This window comes from Haliaeetus albicilla, chromosome 5 (genome assembly GCF_947461875.1).
Source record: "Haliaeetus albicilla chromosome 5, bHalAlb1.1, whole genome shotgun sequence".
In the NCBI taxonomy this organism is placed as follows: Eukaryota; Metazoa; Chordata; class Aves; order Accipitriformes; family Accipitridae; genus Haliaeetus; species Haliaeetus albicilla.
The window spans coordinates 40984518-41008209 of NC_091487.1; the positions used below are offsets into that span (position 1 = coordinate 40984518).

Consider the following 23692-nt stretch of genomic DNA (forward strand, 5'->3'; position numbering starts at 1 on the left):
TTGTATTACTTTGTTTAATAAGTCTATACTCTTGTTCAACTAAAGCAGCTGGTTTACGCTAGCGTAACTTCTTCTAAAAGTCCCCCAGTAAAGCGAAACCATACTGGTAGTTCAGCTAAAAGATACGGCCATGAAAGACGCTTGTCTCGCAGCAGAGGGGACTGCAGGCAGCCCTCCCGCTGCTTGAGCGTGTTTGTTGCCATCTTGGAATCACAGCCTTGCTTCTCTTGCTCAACTGTGTTGGAGGTTGGATTATACAGTTGCTACTGTTGATGCTAGAACACGAGGACTCCAGTAATCACAGTCTAAACTTGGCTGTTGTGCAAACACTGCTGGTTAGTTGTCAGATGTGCTATCGAAAAAGATTGTGTACAGATCTGCAACACGTACAGACAAAACTAGATGAAGCTTTGAATTGATTGTTAAGTGGCTCAATGGCAAAATTCACTTTGTCTTTTTTTACGTCTCATGCCTAAACCTGTCTCAGTGACAACATCCACACAGTAATTTTAAGTGACAGATTTCAATAAGGTAAGTAAGTCTGTAGTGACTTCTTAAAATGAAGATGAGTGGTAGCTACCACAGAAGAGCTACAGTCAGATGTTCTGAAGACAGAAGAGAAGAACTTGGAGAGTACCTGCGGCCAGGTATGGGGAGAAAAATCTATTGAATATACCTGAAAAGGTCAACTGCAAACTTTATCCCATCCATACTGATAACTGAGGAACATGGAAAAGTTGCTTGGAGGCTTGAAGCAGTAAGACTACAATGAAAGGAGGCAGTCTTCTGTGGACACATATTTAGCTAACGGTCACAAGAGCATTTCAGACGCCTTTAGAAGACCTTGAACAGAATAAACAAGAAGACAAAGAAAGATGCCAATTAGAAGAACACAGATGCGCATTCCATGATAAAGGGAACTTGGCACAAAGAACCTCAATTTGGCAGTTTATCTTGACCAGTGAGACTGAGACAAGTTTTGCATGTTTTAGTTGGTATAACCCATTATGTCTTACGTTTATGCACGTGTACAGAGTTGATATAACCGATCATATTTTATGCTTGTGCGTGTGTACAGTGACTTTGCAGAATATGTGATTATAAATATGTGTGTGTCTTAGCAATAAACATCATCTGCTTTCAACTTTACAGGCGTTCGTTTATTTCTACCTCCTGCAGTCTTCTTCAAAACAGATATTAGACATTCGATAGGTGGTTAGCATGTATGCCTGCAAGGTCCAAAGCTATGGCTATTTGCCTATTTCCCCAGCCCTAGAAAGGTACAAACACAGGGAATTGCACAGCTGGAGTGGTTTGCAGCAACCTGGAAAAATTCCAGCAGCACTTAGGCCAGGTTTGTCACTTATCAGCCAAGTCCAAGTTCCTAAATGCCCTACTCTTCTGCCAGAGTAGCAAACGCAGAGTACCCAGAACAGTTATGATATGCTGTAGCGAGGAGGTGTGGAGGAAAAATTTTGACCTTGGAGATGGGCATGTGCCTAAAGCTACTACTGCCTCCTACACTGGCCCAAAGTTCATAGAATTTTGCCTTTGCTTGTCCCAAATGGGAGAAACATGCCATGTCTGCTGAAGTAGTGTGAATCTGCATCAGTGTACGTGAAAATTACTTCAGCTATTATCTTGCTATTAACGCAGGGCCCTAAGCAAACACCCACACTCTGCAGTTTAAGTGCCCGCAGAGGAACTTCATCCACGTAACTCTGCGGGTAGGATCAACCCAACTTTCGCTTGCGGCCCGACCCGACAGACCCCGGGGAAGCGCTTTGCTTCGGCCTCCCGCGGGAGGCAGGAGGCGCTGCCGGACGGGTCCGGGCCTCCCCAGCCCCTCACAGCGCTCCTGAGCGGGCCGGGCCACGGCGACGGCGCTCGCTTCCCCTCCCGGCCTTCAACTGCCGGACATCTCCCTCCCTCAGTCACCCGCCTCCTCCGCCCTGCCGCCCCCAAGACAGGGCGCACGGCCGCCTGCCCCGCCGGCCTCCCCCTCACCGCCCCTCAGCCCGGAACGGCTCGGCGCCACGGAGCATGCGCGCAGGGCGGGCGGCGCCTGCGCGGTGCGAGCCCGGGCCGCCGCCAGGGGCGGGCTGCGGTCGCGACGCGACGCGGCGCAGCGGCCGGGTGACGGCGGCGGCTCCTTCCGGACGGTGACGGCGTCGCCGGCCGCGTCCCTCGCTCTCAAAATGGCGGACGGAGGCGACGGAGGGCCCGGAGCGGGAGCGGCGGGCGGCCGGGTCCCCGTGCAGCTCCAGGACCGAGCCGCGGTGAGGCTGCAGCCCGGCGCGACGGCGCGGTTCCCCCTTGCCCCCCCGCTCGCCCTGCCACCCCGCCGCTCGGTCGAGCTTTTCCTGCCGCGGGGCGTCCCGCTGCTGGCCGCGGAGGGAGCCGGCGGCCCCCCCCCGCCCCCGCTCGAGGGGCGGCGCCGCGGGGGCCGCGTCCTCCGTGGCGGGGCTGCCGTGAGGCGCCGTGGAGGGGCGGGACGCGCCATTGTGCGCCCGCTGTTGCCGGCGGCACCTGCCGAGGCGCGACGGCGTAGCGGCCGCGGTCCGTGGGGCCGGAGCGCGGAGAGCGCGGGGGGGGGAGCGGGCGGCCCGCTGCCGCCCCTGCGCCGCCGGAGGGGTGGGAGAGCGCGCCCAGCTCCGGTCCCGGCGGCCTGGGGTGGCTGTCGGCGCCGGCGGCGGCCGCCTCTGCCCCGGAGGACCAGCCGTGCCCTGGGCCCGGCGAGTCTCTGTCAGGCGGCTGGTTTGCCGCCAGCTCCCCGCCAGCGTCTCCCACCCCCTGTCCCGTGTCTTCGTCTGATCTCTACGTAATTAAACGAGATCAGACTGTAGAAAGCTTCAGAGACTGTCCTGCGTCCTTGTACGTGCATCTTTTATCCTTTTTCTGACTTTACCTTTCTTAATTAAAGGTGACTTTACTGCGGAACAAAAAAGGCTATTGTTCTGCAGAGTGTGAATGAAGCAACAAACAGTGAAGTTTAGAAAGGATGGAGATAGCGACAGTTGTTTATTGGCTGAACAGAATTATCCTCTCTTTTTTTCTGTGAAGTACTTTAATTACTTGTGGATTTAATATTCCCCTACTGAACAGAACTTGATCTTGAATCTGTCGTAGTGGTAGTAGGTAAGGGCCTTCTGTGCTCTCCTTCACAACCTTGTGAAGTGATTACTATATTGCAAACACTTTGGCTAGAGGAGTTTAAAACCCAAAGCTGTCAGTTTAAGAAAGGGAGTCTGAACATGTGTCAGAAACCTTACATTTTATGTTACATTTTCCTGTAAGAGCCTGAATACATAGTATGGTTTGGAAACTCTTGACTGTGGATGTTTGAAAGTTGGGTACTGGCAAGCTTGTAGAATAGCTACTTTTTACGTGATGCTACACAACATTATTAAAATTAGGAAGATATAAATCAGATGTTTATTCTTGGAATTTGTCTTGCAGGTGGCAGTGCTAAGCCAACAACCATTGTTCTTTGTACCTTTCCTCTCAGAATTGTAAGGATATCTGCAAATCATAAGGATGCAGTCTGGGACTACAGAGTCATTTCTAAAGTGAAGTGTATTTCTGTGGCCATAACAGGCCTATGTGTAGATTTTTTTCTATGTTAGAAACAATTTGATTTTAAACTAGTACAAATGTAATTTGATTGCACTATAGTGTCAAAAAATACAACCTGAGTCAGGCAACTTCTTAAGCTTGAGAGCCGTGTATAGAGTCAGAGAGGTACTGAGGGTGATAGTTGCAATCAGCACCAAAGCAATGCAATCAGCCTTTCATTATTTGGACACATAAGAGGCTGAATTAGCCCAGGCAATATGTAAAACTGGTAATAGCGTTATTGTGAAAAACATGGGGAAAGATGTTGAAGAGATCCTCAGCTGCTCAGAGTCGATGCTGGCCCACTAAGTTTTCTTAATTTTTATGTGGTTTCAGCCAATTGAGAGTGTCTGTGCCAGAATTATCATTATTCCAAGAGAGGTGGGTGGCCACCCAGGCCGTGTTGTTTGCCATATATCCAGGCAAACTGCAGGAATTCTGACAGGGAGTATGGGATGAGGGTATTGTAATAAGGGAGAAGGAGAGCTAGGGTTATGGACTTAGGTTGAGTCTGACAGCATTCATGAAGTTAGACTGCAAACCTGGCTATACTGATGCCAGAGACAGCTGTAATCTGGAAGCAGTACACTGTGCCAATTTACTGCTGTACTAAAAGATGGTACTAGTTATGTCTTCAGGTCAGAAACTAACATTTCCTGACTGACATGTGTTTTCACTATGCACAGCTGGTCTGAATGCCCTTTCGCTGTGGTGCTATATCAGGAAGTTGAAGAAGCGTGGAGCAGAAACAACTGGCTGAATGGAGTGAGCTTTGGCCTTACTGAGCTCGCCGAATCTGTCTCAGTGTCAGCCCAGTCAGACTGACTCTAGCTCTCCTTTTTCATCTCTGGCTTTGGGTGCTGTTGGTTGCAGAGTAGCACCAGATCTGGCTGCATGACTAGTAAACTTTCCCAGAGTGCTGGGTGCATGATGCAGGATTACCTGAATGATTCTGCAGGAGCCAGCCTGATTCTGGAGTGGATGGTGATGACTCAGGTAATAAACTCTTCTGCACCCAGCCCAACTCAGTGGTGTCTTCTGTGCACTTAACTCCAACTCTTCAGGTTGGATGGCTGTAGTTGCAAATACCTGAGTTGGCGTTTCACTGCATGAGTTGAAGTTGGGTCCCATCTCTGCCCTCTACTTCCCTATAGTGGCTGTATTGCTTCCTGAGCTGAGCTGCTGCGAAAGAGAGAGGGCTGAATTCGGGCTGCCCTGGCACTGACCTAGTAGTAAACCCTGTCTACCAAACTTAAGTTAACTTTCTTTTCTTTCCAAACAGCATCTGCAGTTTGCTTGGCTGATTGATGGGCTGGACCTGGCTTGTCTAGTAGTTGGCTAGCAGGCATTGCCGGTGGCCTAATAAAAGCCTGCTTTGCAGGCTGAATCCGGCCCTGTGGTTGTTTTTCCATCTGTGTTCTAAACAAATTCCAGTTTGACTCCTGCCTGCTTTGGTGGCTGCTGTCTGGAATATATGAGCAGGGTTTAGGTATTAAAATATTTCAAAGATTTTAATTTATACTACATGTTCAAATGTTGACGTATGTATACTTTCTCAGTAATATTTGTGGAGAAAAGGGATTTTTTCAGAAGTCCCATCTTTTGTCAGCAGTCAATACTCCTATATAAAAGTATAGATGTAAGTGGGGTAGTGGTGTCCAAGGAGAGGAAAGCTTTATTTTTAGGATATTTCCTTTAAAGGCAGGAAAATAACTTGATTTTGAATTTTCATCTCAGAAAGCAAAACATGATACAGGCACTTGTGCATTCGAAAGTGTTTTCAGATCTTGTTTTGAGTCATTCGATACCATTATATAGTTCAGAAAATGCACGCGAAGAGCCTTGCTTCTGTAGATGTGTGGTAATCAAATAGTAATATAGAGGGGATATTCATATAGAGGTGATTTCTTGAGATTAGTGAAATCTCAGTCAGGCATCTTATTTTGGACTTGCAGTGACTTCCAGTTTTGAATCTAACCTATCCTAAACTGAATTAACCTGCTTAGACCAGATGACATGTCCATATAATTTTACATCAGTTTATGTTAAGCTAAATCAGTTTAGAATTTCATCTTTAGGTAAACCAGCATATTGTTTTGTGTAAATAAGCCCTGAATTGCATATAGTTAAAGCCACTGTTTTTAGAACAGTGCAGTGTATTAGCAGAACAGTGTATACTGTACACTTGTATCAGTGTCCAGGTGGAGTCCATGAAGTTGCAACAGGTAACTGGAGCATCGCCAAGGTCCTGCTTGCGTCCTTATACATTTGGCACTCTATTGAAGTGCTTTCATTTTGTTATGGCATTGAGCCAATGCTGTGGTTTTTCCTTCCTTGCCTGCATTCATGTGTACTCATACTTCTTGGTAATTTTTGTGGCTTTTTGGTGCAGCAGCCAACTGCGATTGTGAAAGTATCTGTAATCTGTGCTCAAGTCCACATGAAGTGCACATATTATGGTTGCTGTAATTCTGCTGTGATACAGTTACATTACTGCGAGAGTTATGCGGCTCCAGGAAAACGTAGCTGCAAGTGGGTGTTCCTGATAGCATGCAAGTGTTTAAGTTGCTTCTAGATCCCAGAGCAGTAGAGATTTGGGAGATGCTGAGTGAGTGCTAAATACAGATAGATTCACCTGAATTTTATTAAACATTCATTCACTGCAGAATTAGACTACATATACAATGGATCTTAAAATTCATGATAATTGGAAAATGGAGTGGTTGTAAGACAAGTTTGAGTACAAAGGAATTAATACAAAAACCTAGTGGTTGTTTTGGTTTGGGGGGGGAGGGTGTTGTTTATTTTTTTTCCCCAAACATAACTATAGCAAATCAATGAATTACTTTATAAATATCCACTGTAGTTGCAATTTTTGAAGTGCAGTCTGGTGCTAAGAACTTTGACAGTTAATCTGTTCCTTCGAAAGTAGGAGACCATGGCATGGATATTAAGGATCAAACAAGGAAAGAATCAAAGTATTTTCCTTTTTTTTTTTCTTTAGAAACAAAATTAAAAGGATCTGTCAAATGAATAGTCAGAACTTAAAGAAAAACCTTGATTTTAAAGTCTCACAGAATACTACAAATAATTCTGCAAAGATGATGATTTTGCTAGTTTTCTAGGGAGAATAACTTTTTTCCCCCCAAGATACGTACTTTGCACATTGTTTTGCTTTAATATGTGATACTGAATTCCTGTTTTCCCCTAGTGTTGATGTGTTAATTGTGCATTGCTATCTACCTAGCGCAGGTTTGACTGAAAAATTTGGAACATGAAATGCACTTAGATTGGATGCCTCAAAGAAATGGGAATTACTTCTAGAATTTCTGGCTACTTTGTTTTGCCTGTTGAACCTTCTTAGTACTGTCCTGCTAATTTTGTAGCATATTTAGGCTAGAGTGTCCAGTTGGTAGGCAGTATGATAGAGATATCTATGGGACAGCAGAGAGAGAAGTACAGGCTGTAATTTCACTTCAAATGTCTCCTTGGGTACTCATTTGCATTCAAGCGCTTACCCCCATGAACTGAAGCTGCACTCTTGTGATTTTGGAGATGAAAATGATTTAAAGCTGACACCTGACCTGCAGTTTCAGAGATTGAACAGCCTGGGTCTGTACATTGTTTACCCTGAAGATGACATTAGTTTTAGCTGTCCAGCAGCCGAAACAGTAACCAATGGTGCTGGTGGTTACTTCTGCTTCTCTGGTTGTCACTGGTTTGCTCTGGTTCAGCTAAACTGGTAGTTGTTGGAGGCTACTGGAATCAAGGCAGATTCTACTGTAGACAAAGCTTTAGTAGTGTGTGCTGTTGTTATGAGTCTCATTCCCAGTGGGCAAACACCTGCATCATTAAAGCATCTTTTAACATTAATTGGCACCCTGCTTCGGCTTGGGGGCCAAAGTTTAAATGAATGTAGAGATCAAACAGTTCTTTTATGTCTTCAGGTCAGAGTTGATGTTTTGTTAGGACAATGTTAGACAGTCTTGAATGTTACCCATGTTGTGCCAATAGAAGATAACTTTTGAAACCAAACTTGCTTCTTTCAGTGTAAATACTGACATCCAGAGCAGACCAAAGTTTGGTACATGGCTGGTTCCCAGCTATGTTATGTAAAAGAGCCGTGTGACTGATATGTCAGATATTTTGTAATTGAGTCATTTTTTAAGCTTAAATTCTCTACTAAAACATTGGCTATACTTTGTCAGAGAATGTGAAATGCATTATGAACAGCTACGTAGTGCTACGTGACAAAAAAACCTAGAGTAAGCTTCTGTTTTAACTCACTGAACTGTGCCCTGCCTGGGATGGTAGAATTTATGCTCCTAAAAAAAATTGAGTTTGATTTAAGGCAGGGAAGAACAAACGTGCTAATTAATTTCTAGTGCTTATTTTCTAAGTCTCTTCTTTGGGGAATATATATCTTTCAGGTTGAAGTAGATTGCCTTGTCTCCTTGTTACTTTTATTAAAAATAATGCGAAGTGTTCTGTACTGCAGTTGGATCTTATTTTCTGTGCATTAGAAAACTGATAATTTTATACCAAAATAAACAGAAGGGAAAACTGAACTAAAAATTTAAAAGCAGAAGCTTTATGTGAAAATGTTAATTCAAGAATCCTTTGAAGTTTGCTTTCTAAAGAATTTTTAAGTATTCTGCATACTTATCAAAGAACTTCTGTGTGTTTATCCTTTTAAAATGTCTTTTATGGTTGCTCAGTTGGATAGACAATATCAGGATAAAAGTTTTCTGGGATCTGTTGTCCTGCTAATCTCTGTTTAACTAGTAATAACTGTTCTGTGCATTAAAGTAAAGCAGTCTTTTGCATTTGATATTTATGTTGAATGGTACCTGCTTGAAATCAATATGTCCCCAGCATTTTATGTATTTACTTTTAAAAACCTGCTTCTACCAGCTGTTTTGACAGGCAGCTGGTATTGCCATCTCCTGCTTGACAGATTTATGTTGTGCACAAACTGAGCTGTTTTACTATTCCTTTGAACTGGAATATTGGACCAGGTACAGGTTTTAGTTTGTGCTACTGGCAGTGTCTGTTCCTTCATAATTTGTTGTTTAATGTTTATAAATATTAGTATTCCTTCTTTTCACTGATTACATTAATGCATATATGTAAAAATATAGTCTTGAAATTTATGCAGTCACTTTTGCACTAAAAGATCAGTGTGTCAATCAGTGCAGTTAAAGTAGAGCTGCTGCTTATAGTATTGCCTAATGCAAACTGTTAGTTTGAAAAGACTTTAGAATTCAAACAGACTAGTGCTTAGAATGTAAATCAAAAACTGTCATGGAAATAAGGCTATTGAATTAATGTATGTAATAAACCTGTTGCAAAGATAAAGAAATTCTGTCATAGTGGTGAGAAATCTCATTTGATGCTTGATCTATAGGTGAAAAGTGAATTGAGAGAGTTTGTTGCTAACTTTTTTCTGTTTTTCCTTATATACTTAGCTCTCATTCCTATTATTATTTTCAGTATTCACAAATGAATGCATTTGTGAATGACAAAATTGGATATGGATACGTTGGATATATCACTGACAAATATTTTGCTCTTCTTATAGCAGTGTTTGTAGGCAAATACAGTTTTTTCATCCTCTGATCTTTTCTGACATGATGCTTACTTGAAGTGTTTGGAAAAAACCTACAAACTGGCCTTTTAGATGTAGGAGAAACCTGCATGTTTGGTTGGAATTGACTTTTGGGAAGATCTCTGTATGCTTATGTGTGGGAAGAAATATTAGTAGTCTGATCCTGCAGAGGAGGACATCTTACCATGTAAGATAAGTGATTATCTCCTAATGATTCTTTCTCAAGCAGTATTGTGAGGTACTGCTTCTGTAGTCATGTTTCTGAAGAGCCATTGAAGATTACAGGTTACTGCTTTTGTTATACAGAAAAAGTCAAATGTCTCGGACAAAATGGTTGCTGTCTCTGCTCTTTTGACAGAACTTCTTACACTTGAGAAACATAGCTTTGCAACTCATCCTGGTTCCCTTCGTCTCCCTTTTTCATGCAGTTTGAGAATTAATGCAATCTTAAAAAAGGAGAACGTGACATGAATGTGTGATTAAAGGAGGAAAAAAGATGGAGCTGGAGAAAGTTAGAGATATCAAGTATAAAAGAAGAGATAGGAGACAATGCATGTCTTTGATGCACGCTTTTCACCAGTGTCAGGTTCCCAAGTGTCACCTTTGCTTACTGTTTTCAATATCTGGGAATGCCCACCGGCATGGTGTGGATGTTGCTCCCTCCACAGGAAAGGTGGTGGTGTGCTGCTGCCATGATTATTCCCTTAGCTTATTCTGGTCATTGTGGCAGTTTTATTTCTGGGCCATGCATATGTCCGTATGGTCCATGTGATGGCATGGCTGTTTCTTCAGTGAACTTTTAATAAAAATGAGAAAGTGACCAAAAAACCCCACCATCAGAAGAACTTTACTATGGTTGCTCATACAGATATTTAAAAGCTGAGAAATTTCAGAATTCAATTTACTCCAAATGTATGTGGAGGTGATTTTTTTTTTTTTTCCTAAATTCAGTAATTTTCAGTTTGCAGCCCAAAAATATTTTCTGGTGGAATAGTGTCAGTTGGAGCGGAGTGCCTTCAGGTCTGCTTCCTCTGGGCTTTCCTCTGTTACAGTCTGTGGGCCCCATTGAGTAGCGTGTGAGTGCCTGCGGGCTGTGGAGAGCCGACTGATAGTAGTATTGTGGTTACATGATAATGTTTTTATCTTAATTGTGTTATCTCATGACCTCTGCCTCTTTCAGTACACTATTTCAAATTTATTCTTGAGTGGAATCAAATTTGGAAAATGACTTTTCCATAGGGCTTACTTGTAGCAGAAATTGGAAGCTTAATAGAGATGAGAAGGAAGTAAGATTTCTCCTGGTGAAGGCATTTGAATCACAGAATGGTTGAGGCTGGAAGGGACCTCTGGAGGTCATCCTGTCCAAACTCCCTGCTCAAGCAGCATCACCTAGAACAGGTTGCCCAGGACCATGTCCCGTCAGCTTTTGAATATGTCCAAGGATGGCAACTCTACAACCTCTCAGGGCAGCCTGTGCCAGTGTTGGGCAGAAAGCTGCAGTGCAAGCCCCATCTCTGCTTGCAGCTGTCTTGCATAGCTCTTAGGCTTTTCTAGACTCCCAGCTCATCCTGTGCATGGGATGGTGTCGTGGTTTAACACCAGCCAGGAGTTAAGCACCACACAGCCGCTCACTCACCGCGCCCCCCCCCCCCCCCCAACCCAGTGGGATGGGAGAGAGAATCGGAAGGAAGAAGTTAAAACTCATGAGCTGAGATAAGAACAGTTTAATAGAACAGAGAGGAAGAAACTAATAATGATGATAATAACAATAATAAAATGACAATAATAAAAATAGGATTGGAATATATGAAACAAGTGATGCACAATGCAGTTGCTTACCACTTGCTGACCGATGCTTAGTTAGTTCCCAAGCAGGGATCTGTCCCCCAGGCCACCTCCCCCCAGTTTATATGCTGGGCATGATGTCACACGGTCTGGAATAGCCCTTTGGCCAGTTTGGGTCAGCTGCCCTGGCTGTGTCCCCTCCCAACTTCTTGTGCCCCCCCAGCCTTCTTGCTGGCTGGGCATGAGAAGCTGAAAAATCCCTGACTTAGTCTAAACACTACTTAGCAACAACTGAAGACATCAGTGTGTTATCAACATTCTTCTCATATTGAACCCAAGACCTAACACTATACCAGCTACTAGAAAGAAAATGAACTCTATCCCAGATGAAACCAGGACAGATAGTTAGAACTTAATTGATGATGATACAGTATTTTATTTCCTCTTCACTGGTCAGTATATGGTCAATAAAGAAGAACTAACACATTATTTATATGGTTTTTATATCTGTAGCAACTGAGCACTTGACAGGTATGTGCTCAGGTAAGGTAAAAGAATGAGTGAGCAGAGGGAAGGTGGGACTACTCAAAGTGTTAATCAAAGTATTCAAACTTGAATTTCAATCGGTGTGCACAAGGGGACCAAGCTACCATTAGACAGTCAATTTTAACTTAGGGTTGTGCTTTATTTGGCAGCTTCTGTATTTTTGATAGTTTTGTGTGTAATTTTATACAATTGAATATAGTATACTAAAGAGATTTTGACGCAAGGAATAAATTACTTCTCCTAGGAGACACAGAGGGTATGGGATAGGTCTGAAGTTTAGCCTGGTGCAGCTTTTAGAAATAATAAGAAGAATATTCTTGTTTCTTTTGTAAATATAATGGATATTTCCTGGGTGATGTATAGGTTGAGGATATAATTTAGAGTGTTTACCAGAAGGCAGCCAGCCTGCTTGAGAGAGTTCTCTCTCTGCCCTTCTTCCCTCTCTTTCCCTCCTTCCTGTCCTTACTTCTCTGGACAACATTTAAATAGAATTAAAAGCTTTGCACAGGAATGCTTGAAATGCTTGAGTTAGACTGTGTGAGAACCCATTCTACTCTTCTGGCAGATTTTCAGGAAAGCTTGTTTCTTGGAGCTATGATGTGCTCTGTTCCAACAACGTAGAAGCTAAACTTATGCCATCTCTTGGGAACACGACTTACTAAGATAGAAGAGCTACAGACAGATTCTCTTGTGCTTCGGAAAGAGAGCATGTCAAGGGGTCACATCCCATACACCCCCATTTGAACAAATACAGTAACCAAATTGGGAGGGGAACTTGCCAAAGCCATAGTGCGGTATAGGTAAGTTAAAACAAAAATAAAAACAAGTTACAAGAGGAAACACATTTAAGGAGGAACATTGAATTATGGAGTTTAATTATGGTAAGAATAATTTACTTTCCACTCATCCTAAATCGGACATATAAAAAATAGAAACATGTGATCAAGGAATTCAATTTTCACTTATCTTTTTAGAATTTGATACCTTTCTGAGAACCCCCAGCTAAGCATGACATTTTTCTTTTTTAAGTGGTGTTATGCAAGTATTTGATAAATTTGGATTTAATTTTCAGTTGCTTTTTACAATTTGGTGTCTTTATGCCCCAGGTAAGCATAATTTTTATTAAAAAAATTGTTGCTAGGTAGTTAAAAAAATTGAACAACTTAATTAAAATAAAAAGGCAGTCAGCTAATTTGTTTCTTTTTCCTTTTGTTCCTTAGCACTGTGAATATCTGAAAATAAATACATACCTGTATATTTTGAGTGCATGTATGTATGTGTATACAGAATGCATATGTATTACATGCATGTGTATGCTAAAGTTTTTACAACCAGTATGGTGATCACAGTGGTGCTTGCTGCTCAAGTAATAAATCTGTTCTTGGTCTAGAATTTTTGTTAGAATTGGAATTTAAATAAGTTGTTCCCTTTACTTCATGGATGAATCTTCATTTTTAGATATTTAAGGATGGGTTGAATGCCTTATGATTCAAGAAATCTGATTAGACTGGTCAACCTACACGTATAAAATGAGGATATTCTAGGATGATTTGAGGACAAATTTGCTTTCCTGCATGACCACAATATCCATGGCTTTTCTTTTCCATCGGTGTCTGCCATGCATTTTCTTCCATAACTTTGAGTTTGTGGATCACTGTAATAAATGAAGTAACGACTACCTAAGGGTAATGCTAAGGAAGATAGATGGCCAAAATATCAATAGAAGCCTCAGGCTAAAACTAAACATATTGGAACTGTCGTGTGTCTTATTAAAGCCATAAAGCAAGTGTTTAGAGTGACTACAACGCGGAACAAATCTCTTTTAAGAGATTAGTTTTGGTTAATGGATGTTATTGTTAATCTAGGCTGTTTCAACATGGTATCTCACTTCTATTTCTTCTGTTTAGATTTTGTATGTAGGCAGTTTTTTGTACTTGCCTGTATTAGGTAGACATCCAGTTTTTTAGAAGACAAATATACAATTTCTACATGATGTTTGCAGATCTGGCTTTCAGAGCACTGGGGTTGCAGCACTTTGGACTGCATGTCTTCTAGATTAATTTCTTTTTTTGGAGAACTCTTCTAATCTAGGTAGTAAACTAGGGAGCTGTAGTCTTATAGATCTATTATTTAATCGCTTATCTCTGCCGATTTTGGGGGCAATCCATTGATTCGATTGATGTAGGTTTCATTTTTAGTCGGAAATCAGGATTTTTTGCCTTTCACATAAGATGTGCATTTTCATCCTTTAAAAAAAGTGGAATAGTCCACTTAGAGCCTTCTGTCAATCTGAACTCTGGTGGTTGCTTTGCTCATTCTCTGCTTGCTGGCTTAGAGGAAATTTCCTTTAGAGCTATTTGTGAAGTTACATATATATTTTTTTTGTTCTTGCAAAAACAATTTTTGGGGCAGAAATCAAGGTTGTGTATGAAAGGAGGTTGTCTTTAGGAGCCTTGATGGGTAAACTTGTTATCTGATTTGCGATGGGGAAAAGCAAAAGGTATTTCCAAATAATGGGGATAATGTGAAAGAAAGAATATTCAGACTTGAAGGACAGAAGCAGAACAATTGGAGAGAACTGTTCAGAGAACTAGAGTAGTTGCAAGTAAAATTAGGGACTTGTATTTTGACTTGAGGTTCTTAGTTTTCTTAATTTAAGTACTTTTATTAATTGCCTTATAAATCTGAAATTGCATTTCAGTCTTTAAGGACATTAAGCTTATATAATCAGTTGGGCTTATTTCTCCCTCAGTAACTATTGAACCCTGATGACCAGTTTCAACAAGATTTTACTGAAGGGTGTCAATTTCAAAGACCATTAAGTTGCTGCACATTTTGTGACCATCAGCAGGCTAGGGAATGAATCCCAAACTTATTTCCCAGCTAAGACAGGGAAACCTGCTGCTGCTGCTTTTGCATTTGTTGGCAGCTGAACAAAAATCAAGATTTGTGTATTGGCTGGCCTGTTGGCAAGCAAGTAGTAGAAAATTAATTAGTGCAGGGGTTGCTCTACAGTAGCATAGTACTTGGCAACTCTTGCCTCAGAGAGTCTTATTAGAAGACTTCAAGGGAACAGAGGTTACTGTGGTGTGTACTGGAAAGAAAATAGCAGAGGAATTCTTGGGAAACCATGGTTTCTTGGGTTTTATTGTTTGCAGAACTGACTTCTGATGTGGAAAAGAATTCCAGATTCACAGTAGAAGTGCTTAATCCTATTTTCTTTATATTTATTCATTTATGTTTATCCATGGGTGTACTTTTCTTGCAGTGGTGTGATGAAAGATTCAACTTCCAAGCTACATTTTTACAGTGCTTGGCAAAACATGTGCCAAATATTTACTCAGCTGAAATGGACCCCTTGTTGGAGAAACAAGAAGAAATGGTCCAGGCAGCGATATTATACCCCCTGGAATGTTATCTGTTTGGGGAAGACCCAGATATATTCCTGGAGAAACTACAACAGAGTGGAACCTCCCAGCTCTGTGGGAAGGTGTTCAAAGGAGGAGAGACAACATACTCTTGCAGGTAAGAAAAAAAACTTGATGTGTTGTCATTAAACACCTGTCATCCGCATTTTGCATACAATGAAAGAGCATTTAAAGAAAAAAGAGTGACCGTGTTTTAGGGCAAAAAGGCAATATAAAAAAACATATGTATGTGGATAATAGGAAAAAAATGCAATTAGGTTGCCCATGAGTGTAATACTGGATTTTCATGTGTTTGAGTGCATGACTGAAACTGTCAAAATTGAACTTCAAAGTATATATTCTTTGGCTAATTTCGTAAGGGAATTCTTTTTAGATTTTAACCTCTGTTTAAAAGTTAGAAACATAACCTAGCAGAAGTGTAGCAGAAGTTTCATTAGCAAACCGTCTACAGTTGTTGGAAACAATAATAAACGTTACTTCAGAGTCATGATGGTTTTTAATAGCTGCTTATTCTTAGCAAAACCAGAAATATGTTAGCAATAAGTTTTGAAAGTGGAAATCAATCATGTTTCTGATTGATAGACTCTGATATAACAGGTTTGGGTACATGGTTCAAGCTTAACAAGATTGACTTACATCTTTCTGTGACGTGGAGTAGCCAATGTTTTTATAATTTGAATGTTGTTAATCTTGGTTGGGGTTTGGTTTTTTGGTTTTTTTTTGGTTTTTTTTTTTGTTTGTTTTTTGTTTTTTGTTTGTTTTTTTTTTAGAGCAGCATTTTCTTTTGTGCGTGAAAATTCCATGTGTTTGTTTTAGAAAGTTTTCCAGTTACCGTTTTTGTTGCAGAGACTGTGCAGTTGATCCAACTTGTGTACTCTGTATGGACTGCTTCCAGAATAGCATTCACAAGAACCACCGGTACAAGGTAGAAAAATCTTACATTAAGAAATTGTACTTGTAGCTTGAGAGAAGATTTTTTTGAGGATATAATAAACTGCATATAAACCATTAGCAGTTTTTATTAAAATATCTCGGATTTACTAATTAGTTAATTATCTCTCTGTCATGTTTCTAACTATGTAAAGCCTCTTAAGAACAGTAACTTTCTAATTCAAGAACCTAAGGGTAAGGGAGTGTTTATGAATGCATACATTGTTATTCTCTTTGGCAATATCGCAGAAGTGTATGTCAGAGCAAAAAGCTGTGACTGAAAATGACAGTCCTGTCCTGAGCCCCAGCCAGTACCCTATACAAGGGCTATTACTTCAGCACTTGTGTCACTGATGCAGTCTCTACATTTCCACTCTGTTCCTCTCTTTAGATTTGCATAAGCTACTTTGTGCTTAGTGTGGACTATGATAAAGTTAAAACAAATGTTAAGCATCAATTTTTTATTGAGGAGATTGTTCTAGAACTGGATCATCTCTTTCTGATATCCTTTTGATTCTCTTTGAGCCAAATCTTTGTTATAATTGAGAGATTCCCATGCTTTAATTAAAGAAGGATCTTTTAAATAATTCTTAGCTAACTCCCTGCCTAAACTGTCACCTACAGTTTCCTTCCCAGGCCCCCTTTTTCACTTGTCCTCTTCACTGAGAACTCTTATTTCAACAGCCTTGGAAGCAGAAATGGAAAACAATGTATTAAGTGTCATTTTTTAAGCTGGCCTATAAGAGGCAAGAAAATCTACAGAAACATTATGTATTCAATTTAATTATCTTTCATGACAAAAAAGTGGGCTAGACTTTTTTTGCAGCTGTTCTTTCTATTCATTGACATGACATCTATTGAGGACATTTGTCTTATTTGTATTATCAGTTGATCATAAATCCCCTTTCAGTGGCTATGTTTCAATGAGAGACAGTTTGGAAGAAGGTCCTAGCAATCTCAAAATTAACTGGGACTAAAATGCAATATTCTGCCCCTCTGTATAAGTCTTTGTATACTGATCTGAAAATGTGTTGTAAATATTGATTCAAAGACATACAAAACAACTTGGATAATGCAAATATAACTTTCATACAGACACACGTGCACCCACACAGTTTACAGAGAGGTAAGATGAAAACCAGGGAAAACAGACAGTATTGATACCAGAGCAATTTGGGATCACAGCTGGGCTGAGAAGCTGTTGTCCTTTCCTTGTTTTTCAGTAACTTCTTCAGGCAATACATCAACCATAGAAATAGGTAGTCAAATGGGAGCAGATTTGCTGCATTTCCATTTTAAAGATGCAATCTAAAGAATACAGATTATGCTTTTTATAGATTCATAGAATAATTTAGGTCGGAAGGGACCTAAGGAGGTCACCTAGTCCAACCTCCTGCTCAAAGCAGGTCTAATTAGATCAGGTTATTTAAAATGTTTCAAGTAAATAACAAATTTTTGAATGTCTTTTTATTGGGTCACTTAGTGTTTTTATAATTATTTTAGGATTGGGGATTTAGAGTAAGCTAAGGATAATTATTTTTGCCTGAGTTTTGTCTGAACTTTTTGCCAAAATGAAGGGTCAGAATTTGTACTTTTCTGAAAGTGTAATGCAAAGTGAGAGTTGCTAGAATATATTTAGATGCTGATTATATCTTATTATCTTTGGTTAGAAGTAGAGGTACTACTAAATGCCTGTTAAATATACACATATTCTTATTTAGATTATTTTCAAACTTTACCAAGTAATTTGTAAAGAAGGCATTAAGCACCTTGGCTATAATTTTGCTAATAAAACCAGAAATTATTAATTTGCTATTTATGAAGCACTTATTTATCAGTGATAGGCTTTTTCACCTACTTTCTAGTTATATTTGTTTGAGACTTGCATGCTTTTTTGCAGCAGCAACTGTATTTCCTCCTTTATTTTCTGCTCAAAAAGCTTATTCCCCCCCCCCCCCCCCCGCCCCGGGTCCTCTGAGAAGTCTCCTTTTATCTAAAAAAAAGAAAAAAAAGGTTGTGTTAAGTCTGTTGGTTGTGCAGTGACTCTTGTATTTTGTAAGTAAGTATTTATACTTGTGTTTGACTTCAATGCACATTTCTGTTTTTCCTCTTGCTTTTTATGTGCATATTTCGTGACTGGAATACATGGTTTTTACAGATGCATAGCTCCACTGGAGGTGGATTTTGTGACTGTGGGGACACAGAGGCATGGAAGGCTGGACCGCTGTGTACTAAACATGAGCCTGGAGCATCAGGTTCTGCAAAAGAAGTAAGAATATTGCTTAAAGTGAAAGAATAAATATTGTAAATACTGCCTTTTTTAAAAAAAGTGCTTATTCCTGTATGTGAAAGTATGTATAGTGTATAATTCATGTAGCAGGTCCAATAGATTTGAATCAGGATTTCCTTGGTTAAGGTGTTTGTTGGGGTCAAACATATATAATGGACATCCTTTGTCTCCAAAGCAAAGGCAAAAACAGTACAACAGTTCCAGCTACTTGTCTTGTGCATTTCTGTCTTTGGTTTGAAATTAAAATTGCAGTCTCTTGCTCTTTTCTTTCCTATGTGTATTACTTGGTTCTTATTTACAAACAATTGGTTTCCCAGTGGTTAGTAAATGTTTAGATATAGTACTTCATTTTAATAATATTTTCTCTTTTCCACATTACTGCATTACTGAACAATTTTTTTTTGTCAGTTACTTCTGGTGTGTGATGTGTCACTATGACTAAAATAAGTCCCTATGCTTTAAAACTAACCTCTTATGCTAGGATGTCTCCTGCTTATTGTACCTCATAAAGCAGTGTATTAATGAGAAATATGCCATTTTATAAGTAGTTCTCAAAGAGAATGTAGGCAAATCAGTTGCTTCAGGTACAATTGTTTTTTTTCAGAGTCCTACATTCTGAGATAAATCAGGACAAAAAAAACCCCTTAGCACTCATCATTGCGAATAGACCCCTAATTCCTCCTGGTTTTGTTGCAAAAGTACTGTTCTTTATGATCTGGCCAAAAAAATCAAATGGAAAAGGAGTAAAGAGCACTGGTATTACAGAAAAATGAGACAAAGTTTTCCTTCACTTGTCCATACTTCAAAAAATGATGAATCTGAATGGATTTCAGGGATAAAAATAGTTGAAGCTCCAAGAAAGGTTCATCTGATTACCACTTGGAGCTTGTTATTGTAATGTTCACCTGCCTCTACTTCAGTGAAGTCTATTCTGCTGTGCAGTACTTACTCGTGAGTACTAAGCCATGGGCGGCTGATACCTACATATTACTTATGAAAACCTGTAATCAAGAGAGCCAAATTGTTTCCTTATTGTTAGAATACCCCAAAATAGCTATGGTATTGTTAGTTTTACTGCTGTCACCATTACTTACTACATATGTGTTTAATACTTTTTTCCAGCATGTTCTAGAGGTGTTTCCAGAATAAGAAACTAGCACAGTTCCTATCTGGGAAGTATGCATTTTCCTCCTTGTGTTCTGAAGGAAAATAGGGTGGGTTTTTCGCAATTCTAAATTTGTGGTACTGTTTATAAAGACATGGGAAGGTAGAGAACTCATGTGTCTACCAGCTTCAAAGCCACCTTTGGATACTATGGAAAACTTATGTTACAAGATGCTCAGTATCCGATTTCTAGCTGATTGCCAAGAGGTCCTTATCATATCACGAAGAGAATTTAGCAATGGTCTTAAGACAAAACATTCAGGTCTCAGTTGAGAATTAAGTGTTTCCAGCCAAAGCATCTTCATTGCTCCTAGGTAAGTCATATTACTTATGTCTCAGGTGAGCAGTTTGTCTTACAGACAGTAGCTAGCATACATTATGGATTTCACCTGTGATGGCTCTCAAAAAAAATTACACAGATACCTGGATGAATGTGGACCCATGAGGCACAGTAAGAACTTTAACAAAGAGATTCTAAACAAAATAGATTGTATCTCCCAGCTTTAAAATTTAGGTCTCTGTATGAGATTTTCTAACAGTTGTTTCAGCACTTTACTTTTGAGAATAATAGTATTTTTTGGTTCCAACAACTCTGACCAGAGTCCCTAAAATGGTTTATGAAATGTTTACTTCCTGCTGGGGAACCTGTTTCTCTGCAAGGTATAGATTTTGATCACACAGGTCTGATATTTGCACCTCTGAAAGTATATTCTGCTTTTTACCTCACTTTCCTTTAGAACATCTTTTTCATAACAATATATGTAGTTATTATGCAGTCAGTCTATGTAGACTCTCTAGTAAAAAGGGCAGAAGTACAACCACTACAACAATAAAATGCATCAGTATATATTAATATATATACTATATTTAACTATTTGATAGATTGCATTACATGACCATCTTCCTTTTTTAATAAAAGACTTGTCTGTCAGGGATTTTTTATGACAAAGAGGTTTGTTGGTGTTTGAATTACCTCACAGTTCGTTCTCCATTTTGAGAATCAAGGACATTCATGATGTCGGAATTTTCTCAGGATATAGCGCTTATTAAAAGAAATGAGTTGTCTGTTCCAAATGCACTTTGCATCTTGCATATTTCTTTTCCAGCATGTTTTCTGATAGAAGTCTATCACATGCTTGTCAAACAAAAAGCACTCTTTTCTGGATGACCCTGACCAGTATTCCCTTAATTACTCTTAAGTGCAAAGGATATATCATGCTAGGGTGTTTATAAACTTACTCTGATCAGGTGGGAGCAAATAAGAGGAAGGATATGTTTGCAGTATGTTTGTCTGCTATGCAGAACATGGTAAAAATGTGCTTGGGAACTGGCTGCTATTTTTAAAAGGTAGATTAAGTTTAGACTTTGATTTACAGAATGACCTCCTTTTAAAAATGAGCCCTTAGTAGAGGACAGATTTCAGTCTACAACATTAAAGATAAGCACCAGAGTTTTTAGCCTTTCTGAGATAATGAGGTGAGCATTAGTAAAATACAGTACCCTTACAAAAATCGTACTTAAACCTTAGTTTAAAAAAAACCAACTTACAATGAGGAGATATTTACAAAACCTGGTGGCATGTATGTAATATGGGGCTCAGAAAAGCAATCCTTCATTTTAGAATCCACACTCCAGGCTTTTAGGAGTCATCCGTTCCCTATTGCTTCCAAATTAATGTCTTCACTATGCCAGAGAAATAAAAACTTTTTTGCCTAAATGTGTCCTTAAAACCAGATAACTTTAAGAATTCATGTCTGAGATAACATAAAAATACTTCCCAGGCACATTTGCTTTAAAAAAAAAAAAAAAAAAAAAAATTTGGTTGTTAGTTATTTTTAAACTTTGATATCTAAACATACTTTTTTCAGTCTTCTGCAATTTTGTTTTCTGAAGCTTTACCTGAAGCTTAAATAATTACACATTTTTGGGCATAGTTCTGAGGCAATTTTATTTTTACCCTTTCAGTCTACATTAGATGTATCTTAATTTCATTTTACTGTGACTTCTATTAATGTGGATAGCATTGGAGCTGGCATTGCATCATTTAACTTTTCACTATTTGTATGAGTACAATCCCCACTTTTAATAATTTATAAATCCTTTGATGTGGTTTCCTTTGATTTCTTCTACAGACTGAAGGAGAGCAGCATGTCTTACTACAAGGTTCTTGTTTGGAGTATCTCTGCATGGCTCTGCATTTTCCTCCAGCTCTATCATTTTTCCTTAACATACATTAATACTTAAAAAGCCGAACTCTTAAGAAATACTGGAAAAAAATTTAGTATATATACAACTCAGTTCAATTAGACTATTCTTAGCACTATAGTTTTTTCATTCTGCTCCAAACTTTAAGATGATGATAGCTTTGTCAGTCTGAGGAAAAAAATAATTACCCCAGACATTTACATTCTTAATTACCAAGATCTACCACAAGCTTATCCAAAATTATGTACACACAGTGATATTTATAGACCATGATTTCATTGGCAGACATTTTAGATTGTATGTTTGACTCCAAATTATTCTTCTAATGCTTATCGGGTCAGAAAACTGTTGTTCAGAGCTTTGGAAGCAATTGGTCATGTTAACGCATTTTTACTTCTCTTCCACTACCTTTTTAGCTTTTCCATCATATGGACACAACATAATTTTACTTGGGGTTTGGATTTGTTGGTATTTAGTGGTTTGTTGTTTTATTATTTTTTTAAGCAATCTGCTTGATAAATGTGAGTACAGTTGATTTAAGAATTTTTCACAAACATGATTCTTAGCTATATTAAACACATCACTCTTTCGGTTCTTTTATATTTAACATGTCAGGCTGTGTATTGCAGAGGTGAGTGCCCTTAGTACTTTGGGATTAAAAGTCCCATGTGAAAAGCTTTAGTCTTGGAAAGCATCTTTGTTTCTCATGTTTTTCTCACTCTGGCAAACATACATACTTAGATTTTGTAGGCAGTTTGGGTGATCCTAAAGTTATAGGAAACTTTGTGTAAATACCCTGGAGAATATCAGCCTCTGTTTCTGTGTCATATTTGTGTATGAAATCACTGGATTTGGTTGCATTAACATTAATAGCAACATTATATACCATTTATATATGCATATGCTGAAAGGAAGTTGGTATGTGGAAAAGGTCATCAGGGCCTTTGGATTAAAGCCCTCTTTTCACACCGTGTCATTGCAATGTATCTATGTCTTGTACCTGAATATTGATTGCTTCATTCTTAAGTGCAGATTTGGTAATGATTTTCTTTGTTATGACCTTAATTTCTCTCCTGCTTAAATGCTTATGGAAAGGATTAATAATATTATATGATGTAGACAATTCATTTAATGAGCTTTATCTGGGTGGATGGGGAATATGTCAGTTCACAGGGATATTTTGAATGATTTCTAGATCTGGGATGGGACCTCTGAAAAGAACAGATTTATGTTTCCTTGGATGATTCTGTTCAAGGAGTGTCATAAATGTTTGACAGAATACTCACACAGACGAGCAAGCAATGCAGGGGAAGAATTTTGGTCTGGACTGCAAACTTTTAATATCTCCAGGTGTACAGAAAGCTGTTAACCAGCTTTTTGTAAACTTAAGTTTAAAAAAAAAACCATTGAAGTTTCCTAACACATTTGGTGAGGCCTTTTGTAGTCTGTTCCTAGATAAAAACGGGATGTGGGGGAAAAAAAAAAAAAAAGTAGATGAAACTGTTGGAATACTACTGAAAACCCTTGGGATGAAATAATTTTGAAGACAAGAAATTAGGTGAGATTAATTTGCTTGAAAATCAAGAAAAGGCTAATTTCCTGAAACAAATATAGCAATAAGGTGTTCTACCAATCTTTTAATTTTTTAAATTTCTTTTCCATATTAATATTTTCTCCTGTTTTACAGAATTCTGAATGTCAGTTGAATGAAGAAATTATGGAGCACTCTAGGAGGGTGTTTCCCTCTGTGATAAAATACATGGTAGATATGCTTATATGGGAAGAGGAAAAGGAACTGCCTCCGGAGCTCACAATTAGGTAGGGAGTATTTCCAACTTTCTCTTCAAGGCATTAGAAACTTTGGTAATAATTTTGCCTGTGGTATTCTTACACTCATGCAAACATATTAGCGCCAAAATCCCTGTAAAGAGTCCTGTAGCATTTTTGACCTACAGTTATATAGAGAAAAGCTTTTGATACTTCGTGGGAAAAATAGTGCGTGACTGTGCTCCATCAGTTGTCAAGGGGAGCTGCTCCAGAGCTGGCCCAATCTGCAGTGGAGTGGCAGAACTTGGCACACAGTGGGTTTTCCGGAGGCAAGGAAATGCCAGGGCAGTGGAG

The 23692-nt window shown here is 39.3% G+C and overlaps 1 protein-coding gene across 2 annotated transcripts in view; it reads left to right on the plus strand.

The window, feature by feature from the left end:
* Positions 1 to 2024: 2024 nt before the first annotated feature.
* Positions 2025 to 23692, plus strand: part of UBR1 (ubiquitin protein ligase E3 component n-recognin 1) — a 74133-nt gene continuing 52465 nt past the window's right edge. For both annotated transcript variants that reach the window (XM_069784340.1, XM_069784341.1), the window contains exons 1-5: positions 2025 to 2279; positions 14823 to 15079; positions 15829 to 15907; positions 18071 to 18181; positions 23259 to 23389. In XM_069784340.1, coding sequence (XP_069640441.1) covers positions 2199 to 2279; positions 14823 to 15079; positions 15829 to 15907; positions 18071 to 18181; positions 23259 to 23389 — 659 coding nt within the window. In that variant the 5' untranslated portion in view covers positions 2025 to 2198. The remainder of the gene's footprint in view (positions 2280 to 14822; positions 15080 to 15828; positions 15908 to 18070; positions 18182 to 23258; positions 23390 to 23692) is intronic.